The 14,345-nt window shown below is 39.8% G+C and overlaps 1 protein-coding gene across 4 annotated transcripts in view; it reads left to right on the top strand.

The window, feature by feature from the left end:
- The window catches only part of myh14 (myosin, heavy chain 14, non-muscle), a 99,988-nt gene that overhangs the window by 26,460 nt on the left and 59,183 nt on the right, over positions 1 to 14,345 (top strand). For all 4 annotated transcript variants that reach the window (XM_034174653.1, XM_034174652.1, XM_034174654.1 and 1 more), the window contains exon 6: positions 12,955 to 13,069. In XM_034174653.1, coding sequence (XP_034030544.1) covers positions 12,955 to 13,069 — 115 coding nt within the window. The remainder of the gene's footprint in view (positions 1 to 12,954; positions 13,070 to 14,345) is intronic.

Below are 14,345 nucleotides of genomic sequence, written 5' to 3'. Positions count from 1 at the left end.
TGACACGAGCATTAGGGTTATGACTACAAAATTATTTTCCTGATGTTGCATTTGATGAACCTTTACCCATAGATCGCTTTTTTGAAGTTTATTTCATTGGATCTTGAAAAAACCTCCCGCACCTAGCGCCACATCACTTTAAAAAATTTTACACAATACAATTTTAAAAAATAACGTAACAAGAAAAGAATTAACAAGTATCCAGAAATAACAAAAAAAATATACAAATAATTTTTTTTGCTCTCTTGCTTGCCTCTACTGGTGGTTGGCTCTCACTGCGGTATTGTATCACTTCCTGTTCCGGAGCACAGCGGTGTTTTTCTGTATCTGTTAGCTGTTTAATCTGCGCAGTTAGATTGGTCTAGTTATCTAGATTACGATTTGTTTCCCAGTGTAATCTTTACGTGCCTTAACTAAAGCACTCCTTCTGCTGAATCACCTCTAAATTATTTACACATTATTCACTTTGCGTGTTTTTAGGAATCCGCTAGCTTAGCGTAGCTACTAGCTCTTAGCCGATTTAGCATGGCGGCTTCTCCTGTCTCTCCCACACTTTTCTGCTCTGGGTGTGAAATGTTTAGTTATTCCTCGGCCTCCTTTAGCAGTAATGGTACTTGTAATAAGTGTAGCTTATTCGTAGCTTTGGAGGCCAGGCTGGGCGAATTGGAGACTCGGCTCCGCACCGTGGAAAATTCTACAGCTAGCAAGGCCCCTGTAGTCGGTGCGGACCAAGGTAGCTTAGCCGCCGTTAGTTCCCCCCTGGCAGATCCCGAGCAGCCGGGAAAGCAGGCTGACTGGGTGACTGTGAGGAGGAAGCGTAGCCCTAAACAGAAGCCCCGTGTACACCGTCAACCCGTTCACATCTCTAACCGTTTTTCCCCACTCGACGACACACCCGCCGAGGATCAAACTCTGGTTATTGGCGACTCTGTTTTGAGAAATGTGAAGTTAGCGACACCAGCAACCATAGTCAATTGTCTTCCGGGGGCCAGAGCAGGCGACATTGAAGGAATTTGAAACTGCTGGCTAAGGCTAAGCGTAAATTTGGTAAGATTGTAATTCACGTCGGCAGTAATGACACCCGGTTACGCCAATCGGAGGTCACTAAAATTAACATTAAATCGGTGTGTAACTTTGCAAAACAATGTCGGACTCTGTAGTTTTCTCTGGACCCCTCCCCAATCGGACCGGGAGTGACATGTTTAGCCGCATGTTCTCCTTGAATTGCTGGCTGTCTGAGTGGTGTCCAAAAAATGAGGTGGGCTTCATAGATAATTGGCAAAGCTTCTGGGGAAAACCTGGTCTTGTTAGGAGAGACGGCATCCATCCCACTTTGGATGGAGCAGCTCTCATTTCTAGAAATCTGGCCAATTTTCTTAAATCCTCCAAACCGTGACTATCCAGGGTTGGGACCAGGAAGCAGAGTTGTAGTCTTACACACCTCTCTGCAGCTTCTCTCCCCCAGCCATCCCCTCATTACCCCATCCCCGTAGAGACGGTGCCTGCTCCCAGACTACCAATAACCAGCAAAAATCTATTTAAGCATAAAAATTCAAAAAGAAAAAATAATATAGCACCTTCAACTGCACCGCAGACTAAAACAGTTAAATGTGGTCTATTAAACATTAGGTCTCTCTCTTCTAAGTCCCTGTTGGTAAATGATATAATAATTGATCAACATATTGATTTATTCTGCCTAACAGAAACCTGGTTACAGCAGGATGAATATGTTAGTTTAAATGAGTCAACACCCCCGAGTCACACTAACTGTCAGAATGCTCGTAGCACGGGCCGGGGTGGAGGATTAGCAGCAATCTTCCATTCCAGCTTATTAATTAATCCAAAACCCAGACAGAGCTTTAATTCATTTGAAAGCTTGTCTCTTAGTCTTGTCCATCCAAATTGGAAGTCCCAAAAACCAGTTTTATTTGTTATTATCTAACGTCCACCTGGTCATTACTGTGAGTTTCTCTGTGAATTTTCAGACCTTTTGTCTGACTTAGTGCTTAGCTCAGATAAGATAATTATAGTGGGCGATTTTAACATCCACACAGATGCTGAGAATGACAGCCTCAACACTGCATTTAATCTATTATTAGACTCTATTGGCTTTGCTCAAAAAGTAAATGAGTCCACCCACCACTTTAATCATGTCTTAGATCTTGTTCTGACTTATGGTATGGAAATAGAAGACTTAACAGTATTCCCTGAAAACTCCCTTCTGTCTGATCATTTCTTAATAACATTTACATTTACTCTGATGGACTACCCAGCAGTGGGGAATAAGTTTCATTACACTAGAAGTCTTTCAGAAAGCGCTGTAACTAGGTTTAAGGATATGATTCCTTCTTTATGTTCTCTAATGCCATATACCAACACAGTGCAGAGTAGCTACCTAAACTTTGTAAGGGAGATAGAGTATCTCGTCAATAGTTTTACATCCTCATTGAAGACAACTTTGGATGCTGTAGCTCCTCTGAAAAAGAGAGCTTTAAATCAGAAGTGTCTGACTCCGTGGTATAACTCACAAACTCGTAGCTTAAAGCAGATAACCCGTAAGTTGGAGAGGAAATGGCGTCTCACTAATTTAGAAGATCTTCACTTAGCCTGGAAAAAGAGTCTGTTGCTCTATAAAAAAGCCCTCCGTAAAGCTAGGACATCTTTCTACTCATCACTAATTGAAGAAAATAAGAACAACCCCAGGTTTCTTTTCAGCACTGTAGCCAGGCTGACAAAGAGTCAGAGCTCTATTGAGCTGAGTATTCCATTAACTTTAACTAGTAATGACTTCATGACTTTCTTTGCTAACAAAATTTTAACTATTAGAGAAAAATTACTCATAACCATCCCAAAGACGTATCGTTATCTTTGGCTGCTTTCAGTGATGCCGGTATTTGGTTAGACTCTTTCTCTCCGATTGTTCTGTCTGAGTTATTCTCATTACTTACTTCATCCAAACCATCAACATGTTTATTAGACCCCATTCCTACCAGGCTGCTCAAGGAAGCCCTACCATTATTTAATGCTTCGATCTTAAATATGATCAATCTATCTTTGTTAGTTGGCTATGTACCACAGGCTTTTAAGGTGGCAGTAATTAAACCATTACTTAAAAAGCCATCACTTGACCCAGCTATCTTAGCTAATTATAGGCCAATCTCCAAGCTTCCTTTTCTCTCAAAAATTCTTGAAAGGGTAGTTGTAAAACAGCTAACTGATCATCTGCAGAGGAATGGTCTATTTGAAGAGTTTCAGTCAGGTTTTAGAATTCATCATAGTACAGAAACAGCATTAGTGAAGGTTACAAATGATCTTCTTATGGCCTCGGACAGTGGGACTCATCTCTGTGCTTGTTCTGTTAGACCTCAGTGCTGCTTTTGATACTGTTGACCATAAAATTTTATTACAGAGATTAGAGCATGCCATAGGTATTAAAGGCACTGCGCTGCGGTGGTTTGAATCATATTTGTCTAATAGATTACAATTTGTTCATGTAAATGGGGAATCTTCTTCACAGACTAAAGTTAATTATGGAGTTCCACAAGGTTCTGTGCTAGGACCAATTTTATTCACTTTATACATGCTTCCCTTAGGCAGTATTATAGACGGTATTGCTTAAATTTTCATTGTTACGCAGATGATACCCAGCTTTATCTATCCATGAAGCCAGAGGACACACACCAATTAGCTAAACTGCAGGATTGTCTTACAGACATAAAGACATGGATGACCTCTAATTTCCTGCTTTTAAACTCAGATAAAACTGAAGTTATTGTACTTGGCCCCACAAATCTTAGAAACATGGTGTCTAACCAGATCCTTACTCTGGATGGCATTACCCTGACCTCTAGTAATACTGTGAGAAATCTTGGAGTCATTTTTGATCAGGATATGTCATTCAAAGCGCATATTAAACAAATATGTAGGACTGCTTTTTTGCATTTACGCAATATCTCTAAAATCAGAAAGGTCTTGTCTCAGAGTGATGCTGAAAAACTAATTCATGCATTTATTTCCTCTAGGCTGGACTATTGTAATTCATTATTATCAGGTTGTCCTAAAAGTTCCCTGAAAAGCCTTCAGTTAATTCAAAATGCTGCAGCTAGAGTACTGACGGGGACTAGAAGGAGAGAGCATATCTCACCCATATTGGCCTCTCTTCATTGGCTTCCTGTTAATTCTAGAATAGAATTTAAAATTCTTCTTCTTACTTATAAGGTTTTGAATAATCAGGTCCCATCTTATCTTAGGGACCTCGTAGTACCATATCACCCCAATAGAGCGCTTCGCTCTCAGACTGCAGGCTTACTTGTAGTTCCTAGGGTTTGTAAGAGTAGAATGGGAGGCAGAGCCTTCAGCTTTCAGGCTCCTCTCCTGTGGAACCAGCTCCCAATTCAGATCAGGGAGACAGACACCCTCTCTACTTTTAAGATTAGGCTTAAAACTTTCCTTTTTGCTAAAGCTTATAGTTAGGGCTGGATCAGGTGACCCTGAACCATCCCTTAGTTATGCTGCTATAGACGTAGACTGCTGGGGGGTTCCCATGATGCACTGTTTCTTTCTCTTTTTGCTCTGTATGCACCACTCTGCATTTAATCATTAGTGATCGATCTCTGCTCCCCTCCACAGCATGTCTTTTTCCTGGTTCTCTCCCTCAGCCCCAACCAGTCCCAGCAGAAGACTGCCCCTCCCTGAGCCTGGTTCTGCTGGAGGTTTCTTCCTGTTAAAAGGGAGTTTTTCCTTCCCACTGTAGCCAAGTGCTTGCTCACAGGGGGTCGTTTTGACCGTTGGGGTTTTACATAATTATTGTATGGCCTTGCCTTACAATATAAAGCGCCTTGGGGCAACTGTTTGTTGTGATTTGGCGCTATATAAAAAAAAAATTGATTGATTGATGACAAATCTCAAATTTATTAGCCTGGTGTTATAAATGATGAACTTTTACCTAAAACTCACAAAAATGTCTTTGGTTTTGCCCGACCTTGAAAAAACCTCCCGCACCTAAGACAGTTTCATATTTCACATTAAAACACCTTGTGGCTCAAACACTTAGTCCAGCCTAGTGGAAATAAATGCATGAATTAGTTTTTCAGCATCACTCTGAGACAAGACCTTTCTGATTTTAGAGATATTGCGTAAATGCAAAAAAGCAGTCCTACATATTTAATATGCGCTTTGAATGACATATCCTGATCAAAAATGACTCCAAGATTTCTCACAGTATTACTAGAGGCCAGGGCAATGCCATCCAGAGTAAGGATCTGGTTAGACACCATGTTTCTAAGATTTGTGGGGCCAAGTACAATAACTTCAGTTTTATCTGAGTTTAAAAGCAGGAAATTAGAGGTCATCCATGTCTTTATGTCTGTAAGACAATCCTGCAGTTTAGCTAATTGGTGTGTGTCCTCTGGCTTCATGGATAGATAAAGCTGGGTATCATCTGCGTAACAATGAAAATTTAAGCAATACCGTCTAATAATACAACCTAAGGGAAGCATGTATAAAGTGAATAAAATTGGTCCTAGCACAGAACCTTGTGGAACTCCATAATTAACCCTAGTCTGTGAAGAAGATTCCCCATGTACATGAACAAATTGTAATCTATTAGACAAATATGATTCAAACCACCGCAGCGCAGTGCCTTTAATACCTATGGCATGCTCTAATCTCTGTAATAAAATTTTATGGTCAACAGTATCAAAAGCAGCACTGAGGTCTAACAGAACAAGCACAGAGATGAGTCCACTGTCCGAGGCCATAAGAAGATCATTTGTAACCTTCACTAATGCTGTTTCTGTACTATGATGAATTCTCAAACCTGACTGAAACTCTTCAAATAGACCATTCCTCTGCAGATGATCAGTTAGCTGTTTTACAACTACCCTTTCAAGAATTTTTGAGAGAAAAGGAAGGTTGGAGATTGGGCCTATAATTAGCTAAGATAGCTGGGTCAAGTGATGGCTTTTAAGTAATGGTTTAATTACTGCCACCTTAAAAGCCTGTGGTACATAGCCAACTAACAAAGATAGATTGATCATATTTAAGATTGAAGCATTAAATAATGGTAGGGCTTCCTTGAGCAGCCTGGTAGGAATGGGGTCTAATAAACATGTTGATGGTTTGGATGAAGTAACTAATGAAAATAACTCAGACAGAACAATCGGAGAGAATGAGTCTAACCAAATACCGGCATCACTGAAAGCAGCCAAAGATAACGATACGTCTTTGGGATGGTTATGAGTAATTTTTTCTCTAATAGTTAAAATTTTGTTAGCAAAGAAAGTCATGAAGTCATTACTAGTTAAAGTTAATGGAATACTCAGCTCAATAGAGCTCTGACTCTTTGTCAGCCTGGCTACAGTGCTGAAAAGAAACCTGGGGTTGTTCTTATTTTCTTCAATTAGTGATGAGTAGAAAGATGTCCTAGCTTTACGGAGGGCTTTTTTTATAGAGCAACAGACTCTTTTTCCAGGCTAAGTGAAGATCTTCTAAATTAGTGAGACGCCATTTCCTCTCCAACTTACGGGTTATCTGCTTTAAGCTACGAGTTTGTGAGTTATACCACGGAGTCAGGCACTTCTGATTTAAAGCTCTCTTTTCAGAGGAGCTACAGCATCCAAAGTTGTCTTCAATGAGGATGTAAAACTATTGACGAGATACTCTATCTCACTTACAGAGTTTAGGTAGCTACTCTGCACTGTGTTGGTATATGGCATTAGAGAACATAAAGAAGGAATCATATCCTTAAACCTAGTTACAGCGCTTTCTGAAAGACTTCTAGTGTAATGAAACTTATTCCCCACTGCTGGGTAGTCCATCAGAGTAAATGTAAATGTTATTAAGAAATGATCAGACAGCAGGGAGTTTTCAGGGAATACTGTTAAGTCTTCTATTTCCATACCATAAGTCAGAACAAGATCTAAGATATGATTAAAGTGGTGGGTGGACTCATTTACTTTTTGAGCAAAGCCAATAGAGTCTTAATAATAGATTAAATGCAGTGTTGAGGCTGTCATTCTCAGCATCTGTGTGGATGTTAAAATCGCCCACTATAATTATCTTAAGTCAGACAAAAGGTCTGAAAATTCACAGAGAAACTCACAGTAACGACCAGGTGGACGATAGATAATAACAAATAAAACTGGTTTTTGGGACTTCCAATTTGGATGGACAAGACTAAGAGTCAAGCTTTCAAATGAATTAAAGCTCTGTCTGGGTTTTTGATTAATTAATAAGCTGGAATGGAAGATTGCTGCTAATCCTCCGCCCCGGCCCGTGCTACGAGCATTCTGACAGTTAATGTGACTCGGGGGTGTTGACTCATTTAAACTAACATATTCATCCTGCTGTAACCAGGTTTCTGTAAGGCAGAATAAATCAATATGTTGATCAATTATTATATCTTTTACCAACAGGGACTTAGAAGAGAGAGACCTAATGTTTAATAGACCACATTTAACTGTTTTAGTCTGTGGTGCAGTTGAAGGTGCTATATTTTTTCTTTTTGAATTTTTATGCTTAAATAGATTTTTGCTGGTTATTGGTAGTCTGGGAGCAGGCACCGTCTCTACGGGGATGGGGTAATGAGGGGATGGCAGGGGGAGAGAAGCTGCAGAGAGGTGTGTAAGACTACAACTCTGCTTCCTGGTCCCAACCCTGGATAGTCACGGTTTGGAGGATTTAAGAAAATTGGCCAGATTTCTAGAAATGAGAGCTGCTCCATCCAAAGTGGGATGGATGCCGTCTCTCCTAACAAGACCAGGTTTTCCCCAGAAGCTTTGCCAATTATCTATGAAGCCCACCTCATTTTTTGGACACCACTCAGACAGCCAGCAATTCAAGGAGAACATGCGGCTAAACATGTCACTCCCGGTCTGATTGGGGAGGGGCCCAGAGAAAACTACAGAGTCCGACATTGTTTTTGCAAAGTTACACACCGATTTAATGTTAATTTTAGTGACCTCCGATTGGCGTAACCGGGTGTCATTACTGCCGACGTGAATTACAATCTTACCAAATTTACGCTTAGCCTTAGCCAGCAGTTTCAAATTTCCTTCAATGTCGCCTGCTCTGGCCCCCGGAAGACAATTGACTATGGTTGCTGGTGTCGCTAACTTCACATTTCTCAAAACAGAGTCGCCAATAACCAGAGTTTGATCCTCGGCGGGTGTGTCGTCGAGTGGGGAAAAACGGTTAGAAATGTGAACGGGTTGGCGGTGTACACGGGGCTTCTGTTTAGGACTACGCTTCCTCCTCACAGTCACCCAGTCGGCCTGCTTTCCCGGCTGCTCGGGATCTGCCAGGGGGTAACTAACGGCGGCTAAGCTACCTTGGTCCGCACCGACTACAGGGGCCTTGCTAGCTGTAGAATTTTCCACGGTGCGGAGCCGAGTCTCCAATTCGCCCAGCCTGGCCTCCAAAGCTACGAATAAGCTACACTTATTACAAGTACCGTTACTGCTAAAGGAGGCCGAGGAATAACTAAACATTTCACACCCAGAGCAGAAAAGTGCGGGAGAGACAGGAGAAGCCGCCATGCTAAATCGGCTAAGAGCTACTAGCTGCGCTAAGATAGCGGATTCCTAAAAACACGCAAAGTGAATAATGTGTAAATAATTTAGAGGTGATTCAGCAGAAGGAGTGCTTTAGTTAAGGCACGTAAAGATTACACTGGGAAACACATCGTAATCTAGATAACTAGATCAATCTAATTGCGCAGATTAAACAGCTAACAGATACAGAAAAACACCGCTGTGCTCCGGAACAGGAAGTGATACAATACCGCAGTGAGAGCCAACCACCAGTAGAGGCCAATAGAGATCTGAAACCCTAACGAGCATGACTTTTGATTCACGCACTTACACACCCATCGTTGTGACGATCCCATCCGTTGTGTTCCCAGCTGGATGCCGTTCTTTGTTCCCCCGCCTGCCACGTGCTCTGCTCTGGACGCTGTGTATATAAAGTAATTATTTTGTGTCGGATGAATCATTTTCTTTGCAATTTGGTCATTGAAAACGGCTCTAATCGCTTCCTGAATCACAGAGGGCTGCTTCAGCTTCAGCCTTTCACGCGTGCGTGTGCCTAACGAGCTGCAGAAAGCATTTTGAGCCATCTGAAAAGCTAATTATTTGTCATGTTTACATTATCATGGCTTGGTAAAACAGTTATGTGTTCTTTCCGTCTTCTGTGAAGCTGTTAAAGTGTGTTTATGATAGATTTAACATCTTGTTCTAATCCTTCAGAGGAGCTACACTCTGATGCGTTCCGAATAACGTCTCCACTCGCTGTCTTCACTTCTTTACTCGACTTTGCCATCTGCACATCATGTTGGCGATTAGATCGCACCATGTAGCATAACATTTATGTTTGAAGGATTTTTTTGAACATTTAAAAATTCTCTGTGCCCACCGCCATCCCTCTCACATTCAGTTTGCACCAGTTAAAGACAAGTTTACGCTCCTGTACAACACAGGTCGTGCTAGTGCGTGAATCAAAGTCATGCTCGTGTCAGGGGGCCTTAAGTTACACGTGTTGTGCTTAGAGCTATAGCTTTGAGTGCTCTACAGAAGCTTTGTCACTGCTGTGATGAATGTGTGTAATGTGTTTTACTGTCTATATGTTGCCCTGCGATACACTGACAGCCTGCCCAGGCAACACCTTGCTTTCTGATTTGCTAGAATGTGATATGTTATAGAAAAATGCCCTATCAACTACCCAATAGAATGCAGAAACGTGAGGCCTGTCCACATGGTAAGTTTATATCTTATCGTCATTTCGTCCACATGTAACCAGTGTTTTTGGAGCTTCAACTCACTGCTTTTTGAAAATTAGTCCCAGAGTGGTAAATCTCAAAGCACCGCTTTTGCATTTTCATGTGTACAACCAATACGCAACTTTTGTGAAATGATCATAGCCAAGGCGTCATGTAACAAACAAACAAACAAAAAAAATTTTAATGAATTTTCTCACTGAGCGTACCACCGTCGACTGCTCATAATGGACCGTATGTTGTTGTTATTGTTAAAAGGGTAACCTAACATACTTGTTGTCTTGGTGGATCCTTAATGGGATTTATTTTTGTCACTAGCAGAATGCTGAAGATATGAAGAATGGCTGTGGTGAATGCTGGCGTGACACTAGTAAATTAAATGCAGAGTAGACTTTCAGCTTTTAAACTGTTTTTTTTTTTTTCTTCTTGTTGGTGGTGGGAAAGCGGCAGCATTCGTCAACTCTGGCTGAGTAACATACCCAGAGCAGACTGCTCGTCTGTCGGGCTCCAGTCATGGCCTGGCGGCGGGGACACTGCCAGTTCATCCACTAGCATCGGTGGCAAAAATCCAGAGGAAAATTAAGCACGAGGCTTCTTTAAAACCAAATCCACCCTGCATTTATTCACAAGTAATTTTCACAATAAGGAATTAAAGCATTTCCAGATGTCTTCCAAAATGACGGCGTCTTATGTGGATAACAGCTTTTGGCAGGCTGTGGTGATGAATCTCACTGACAGGACACAGCAGTTTATGCAGTGTGCTGTTTTGTAAAGTTCTCACCTCTGCTGCTACATTGTAGCTTGGTTAGATTACCTCTTTACACTAGTTTGTATACAGCGCACAAGCTTTATGCGCATGCACCACTTCCTGTAGACTAGACCACTTGCCACCATTTTCTTCAGGAAGCGGCATTTTTGAGTAGAAGTTGGTATCCATCTCGTAAGTATGTTGAAGTAACATTGAGCGATGATCTTACCCAACATCTGTCCCTTCTCATATGACAGAGGAGCAATATGAGAATCATCGGCGAAACCAAGAGAGAATAAACCGTAAAACATGTTTATTCTTTTGTGGCATCATTGATTTTGACCATTGTAGAATGATGGAGAAGAAAAAATTATCTTACTGAAAAAATAACTTCAATGAAATGCAAAAAAACAAAAGCACCATTCATCTGGAGAGTCATATTACTTAAACCACTGCTTATTTTTATCAGACCTTGAAAAAGATTTTGCATTTTTAACTGTTCAAACAACGATCATTATAATACATAGATCAGACAAAGAGTAGACACTTATTTCCTTTGTGGTCTGTTTAATCAAAAAGTATCAAATTAAAAAAACACTTTAATTTTATGCTCTGCCAGGCTTGGGGAGTACATGTAACGGCATTACGTAATTAGGATACAAAAAAAAAGGTAACTGTATTCCGCTACAGTTACAGAAAAAGACGTATTCAGATTACAGGTATATTTAGTAAAAATGGGGATTAGGTCGCAGGATTACAATTTTAATGCATTTTATGTTATTATCTGTATATAATTTTTTTTTTCTTTGAAACGAAAACGTCCCTTCATGGACAGCGACATGACGTCTCCTAACCACCGAACTATACACTAGTGTATATTTCAGTGCTCCTAACCTGGCAAAATATTGATGAAGTACCCGGATGTTAATGCATTTTCAATGGAGATTCGCGACTGAACACACTGAGAAAAATGCTCGCAAAATACGTGTTAAAAAATGCCATTTTGACCTGGATATCGAGCCAGTAAAATTAAATTACATTAAATTATGTCAGGAAAGTATTAAACTTACTCTGACACACACACATTCCCAAATATTAGTGTTGAAAGTTACACGGATGTGCGCTGTTCAAGCTGCTGAGCTGAGGAGTCCTGCTGCAGCTGCTGTTCAACGCAGCTCCTAAAACCATTACAATACATTTATATATATATTATATTTTTTACACAATTATCCTTTATTGACTGAGTTTCATTCATGAAGTCAGTGGTGTGGGTGCACGTCTCTATGTGTGGGTGTGACTGTGAGCGGCACAGCACAGGTCATTATAATCTCATTATTTTAAGGTGCAAATTTAAAAAAAAAAATCCTGTCTTGTCGAACAATTTTAATCACTAACGACAAATATTTTAACTAGTCATTGGTCTAGCAGTGGAAAATATCATCTAGACATAAGTGAAGAGTTAATGGTCCATGTCATCGGGCGACACAGCAGGAGACATACAGCTGTTTATCATCCAAATATCACGGACAAAGTGACAAGAAGAACCAAAACCACTTACTTATAAAAGGAAATATTGTCTCCCTTGTTCCTCCGTTTGTGGCTTTGCCAACATGCTCAGCTTTCCGGCATATTCCACCTGTTTCTTGAACTTCTGTGCACGCAAATCACTATCTTGCCCGGAATTAAAATGGCGACCACGCCTCCTTACTGACAGGATTTACTTAATGGTTTTCATTATGCTGTTGTTCTTATTTTGAAAGTTCAATAAGTGGACTGATAGGTTAAACATGGTGCGAATGTCATGTGAAAGACTAATGTAAGATAATTTTATATTTACTGAACAAGTAGCAGAATTTTTTTTTTGTTTTGTATATTGTTCTGCAAGCCACTTTTAATTACAAATTCATCCACACACTGCCTGAGTTTTCATTATCCTTCGTTTGTTTGGCATTTTTTGTTGAAAATTTAGCAGGTGAACACTGGGTGTGTTTAAAACAATATTGTGGGTGCTCTTAATTCATAATGTGAAGTAAAACAGAGCATGCCATGTAAAAGAAACAGTTTATTTTTGCTTAATAAACTGTACTATGTGGTCAAGACTATTTCTATTTAGTTTCTTTTGTCTGTATTAGCATATTTGATATTGGAGTAATCCAGAAGTAATTGAAAGTAATCAAATTACATTACTTTAATATTATGGTACTTGGATTACGTTACTGACTACATTTTTCAACAGGTAACTAGTAACTGTATCAGAATACATTTTAAAGTAACCCTCCCAACCCTGTTCATGGCTTAGATAACCAAACCTACATATCTACTCTTACATATTGTGCTTCGACATCGCTCCATTCAGATTACTAATACCACAAATGTGTAAAGAGAATGATATTTGTTTGTTTCTAACTCATTTAGTTGTGTGTATGTTTTCCAGAGGCGAGTCTGGAGCAGGAAAAACAGAGAACACTAAGAAAGTCATCCAATATTTGGCTCATGTTGCATCCTCCCATAAGAATAGCACTTTGGGTAGGAACAAGGAGGCTTTACAGGTATGTTATTGAGGATTATCTGCAATGCTGTGTGAAAGAAACCAGCAGAAAAAAAAGTCATAGAAAAGGGCCATATACAAATACTGCACATCAGTAGGGTTTGGACTTATGTAAAGATCAAATTACATGAAGAATAATGAGAGACCATAGAGTGAAATGGAACAAAACCACTGAAGCAGCACTTATTAAGTGTATATTGTCTCAATGGGCCTCCATTCTGGCAGCGTATGGTTTATTTATGAAACTATGTGTAATCTGTTTCTTTATTGACATACAAAACACACAAATTGCATGTGCAACACTAATCAGATTCATAAAAGAGTGTCTATATTAAGATGTTGTGTGAAACTTCATTCTGTGCATGTTCTGGTTGTTAGTTTTGAGTCCAAGAAGTGAATTATATTTATGAACTCAGACATGAAAATAAGGACCTTGCAGCCCATCAACATCCTCTTAAATGTCCAGAAACAAAAGACCATAGATGGTGGGTATGTGATTAATCTCATCTAGTACCTCTCGGAAATGCTAGGCATTGACAGATGCCACACAGCCATTAATAAATATGGACTCGCTACCTTAAGTGCTACAGTGTCAGTTCTATATGTTATCACTTTGAAAATTATTTGAAAGTTGCATTAATTAATTAAAGATGATGACCAATTTGCTATTCAGTACCCAGCAACCAGGTGTACATGTAACTTTGTTGAGCACCATATTAAGATCTTTGGAAAGGGACTGTTGAATGGCATGATTTATTTTTAAAAACATTGGCCTGACAATATGTGAAATAAAGTTCTACAGATACAGTATGTTTGTGTTTACTATAAGTGGTGATAAACACCTGAATACAATACAGCAAGAATTATTTCCATCAAGTTTTACATACATGGGTCCTGCTAAAAATCAAACCACCTAAGTCAAAAACATAACTTCCTCAGTGGAGATTGTAAGAAATCATATAAAAAGTAGGATTTGGCTAATGCAAGCTAAATTAAGCTTCGATATTTAGTCTAATGTCAAGAAGGTAGATTAAAAGAACATTTCATAAAGACTGCAACAGCAATAGCCTTTTTCACAGCAGCTCTTTTCAGCTGTAGTTGCACAGAAACCACAGGTGTCTCTCTTAACAGTAGGACAGTGTGCACTCAGTCAAGGCTTTGGAACTGCTTTATGTGCGGAAATGGTTCATTGCAATTATTAACATTATTATTTTATCTATTTTCTGACAGTACCTGTCAAAATTTGTGGAAAAAAAAGCTTGCTATGCCACAAAAGT

Source organism: Thalassophryne amazonica, chromosome 7 (assembly GCF_902500255.1).
Source record: "Thalassophryne amazonica chromosome 7, fThaAma1.1, whole genome shotgun sequence".
Taxonomy (NCBI): Eukaryota; Metazoa; Chordata; class Actinopteri; order Batrachoidiformes; family Batrachoididae; genus Thalassophryne; species Thalassophryne amazonica.
This window is presented reverse-complemented; position numbering and strand designations above follow the sequence as displayed.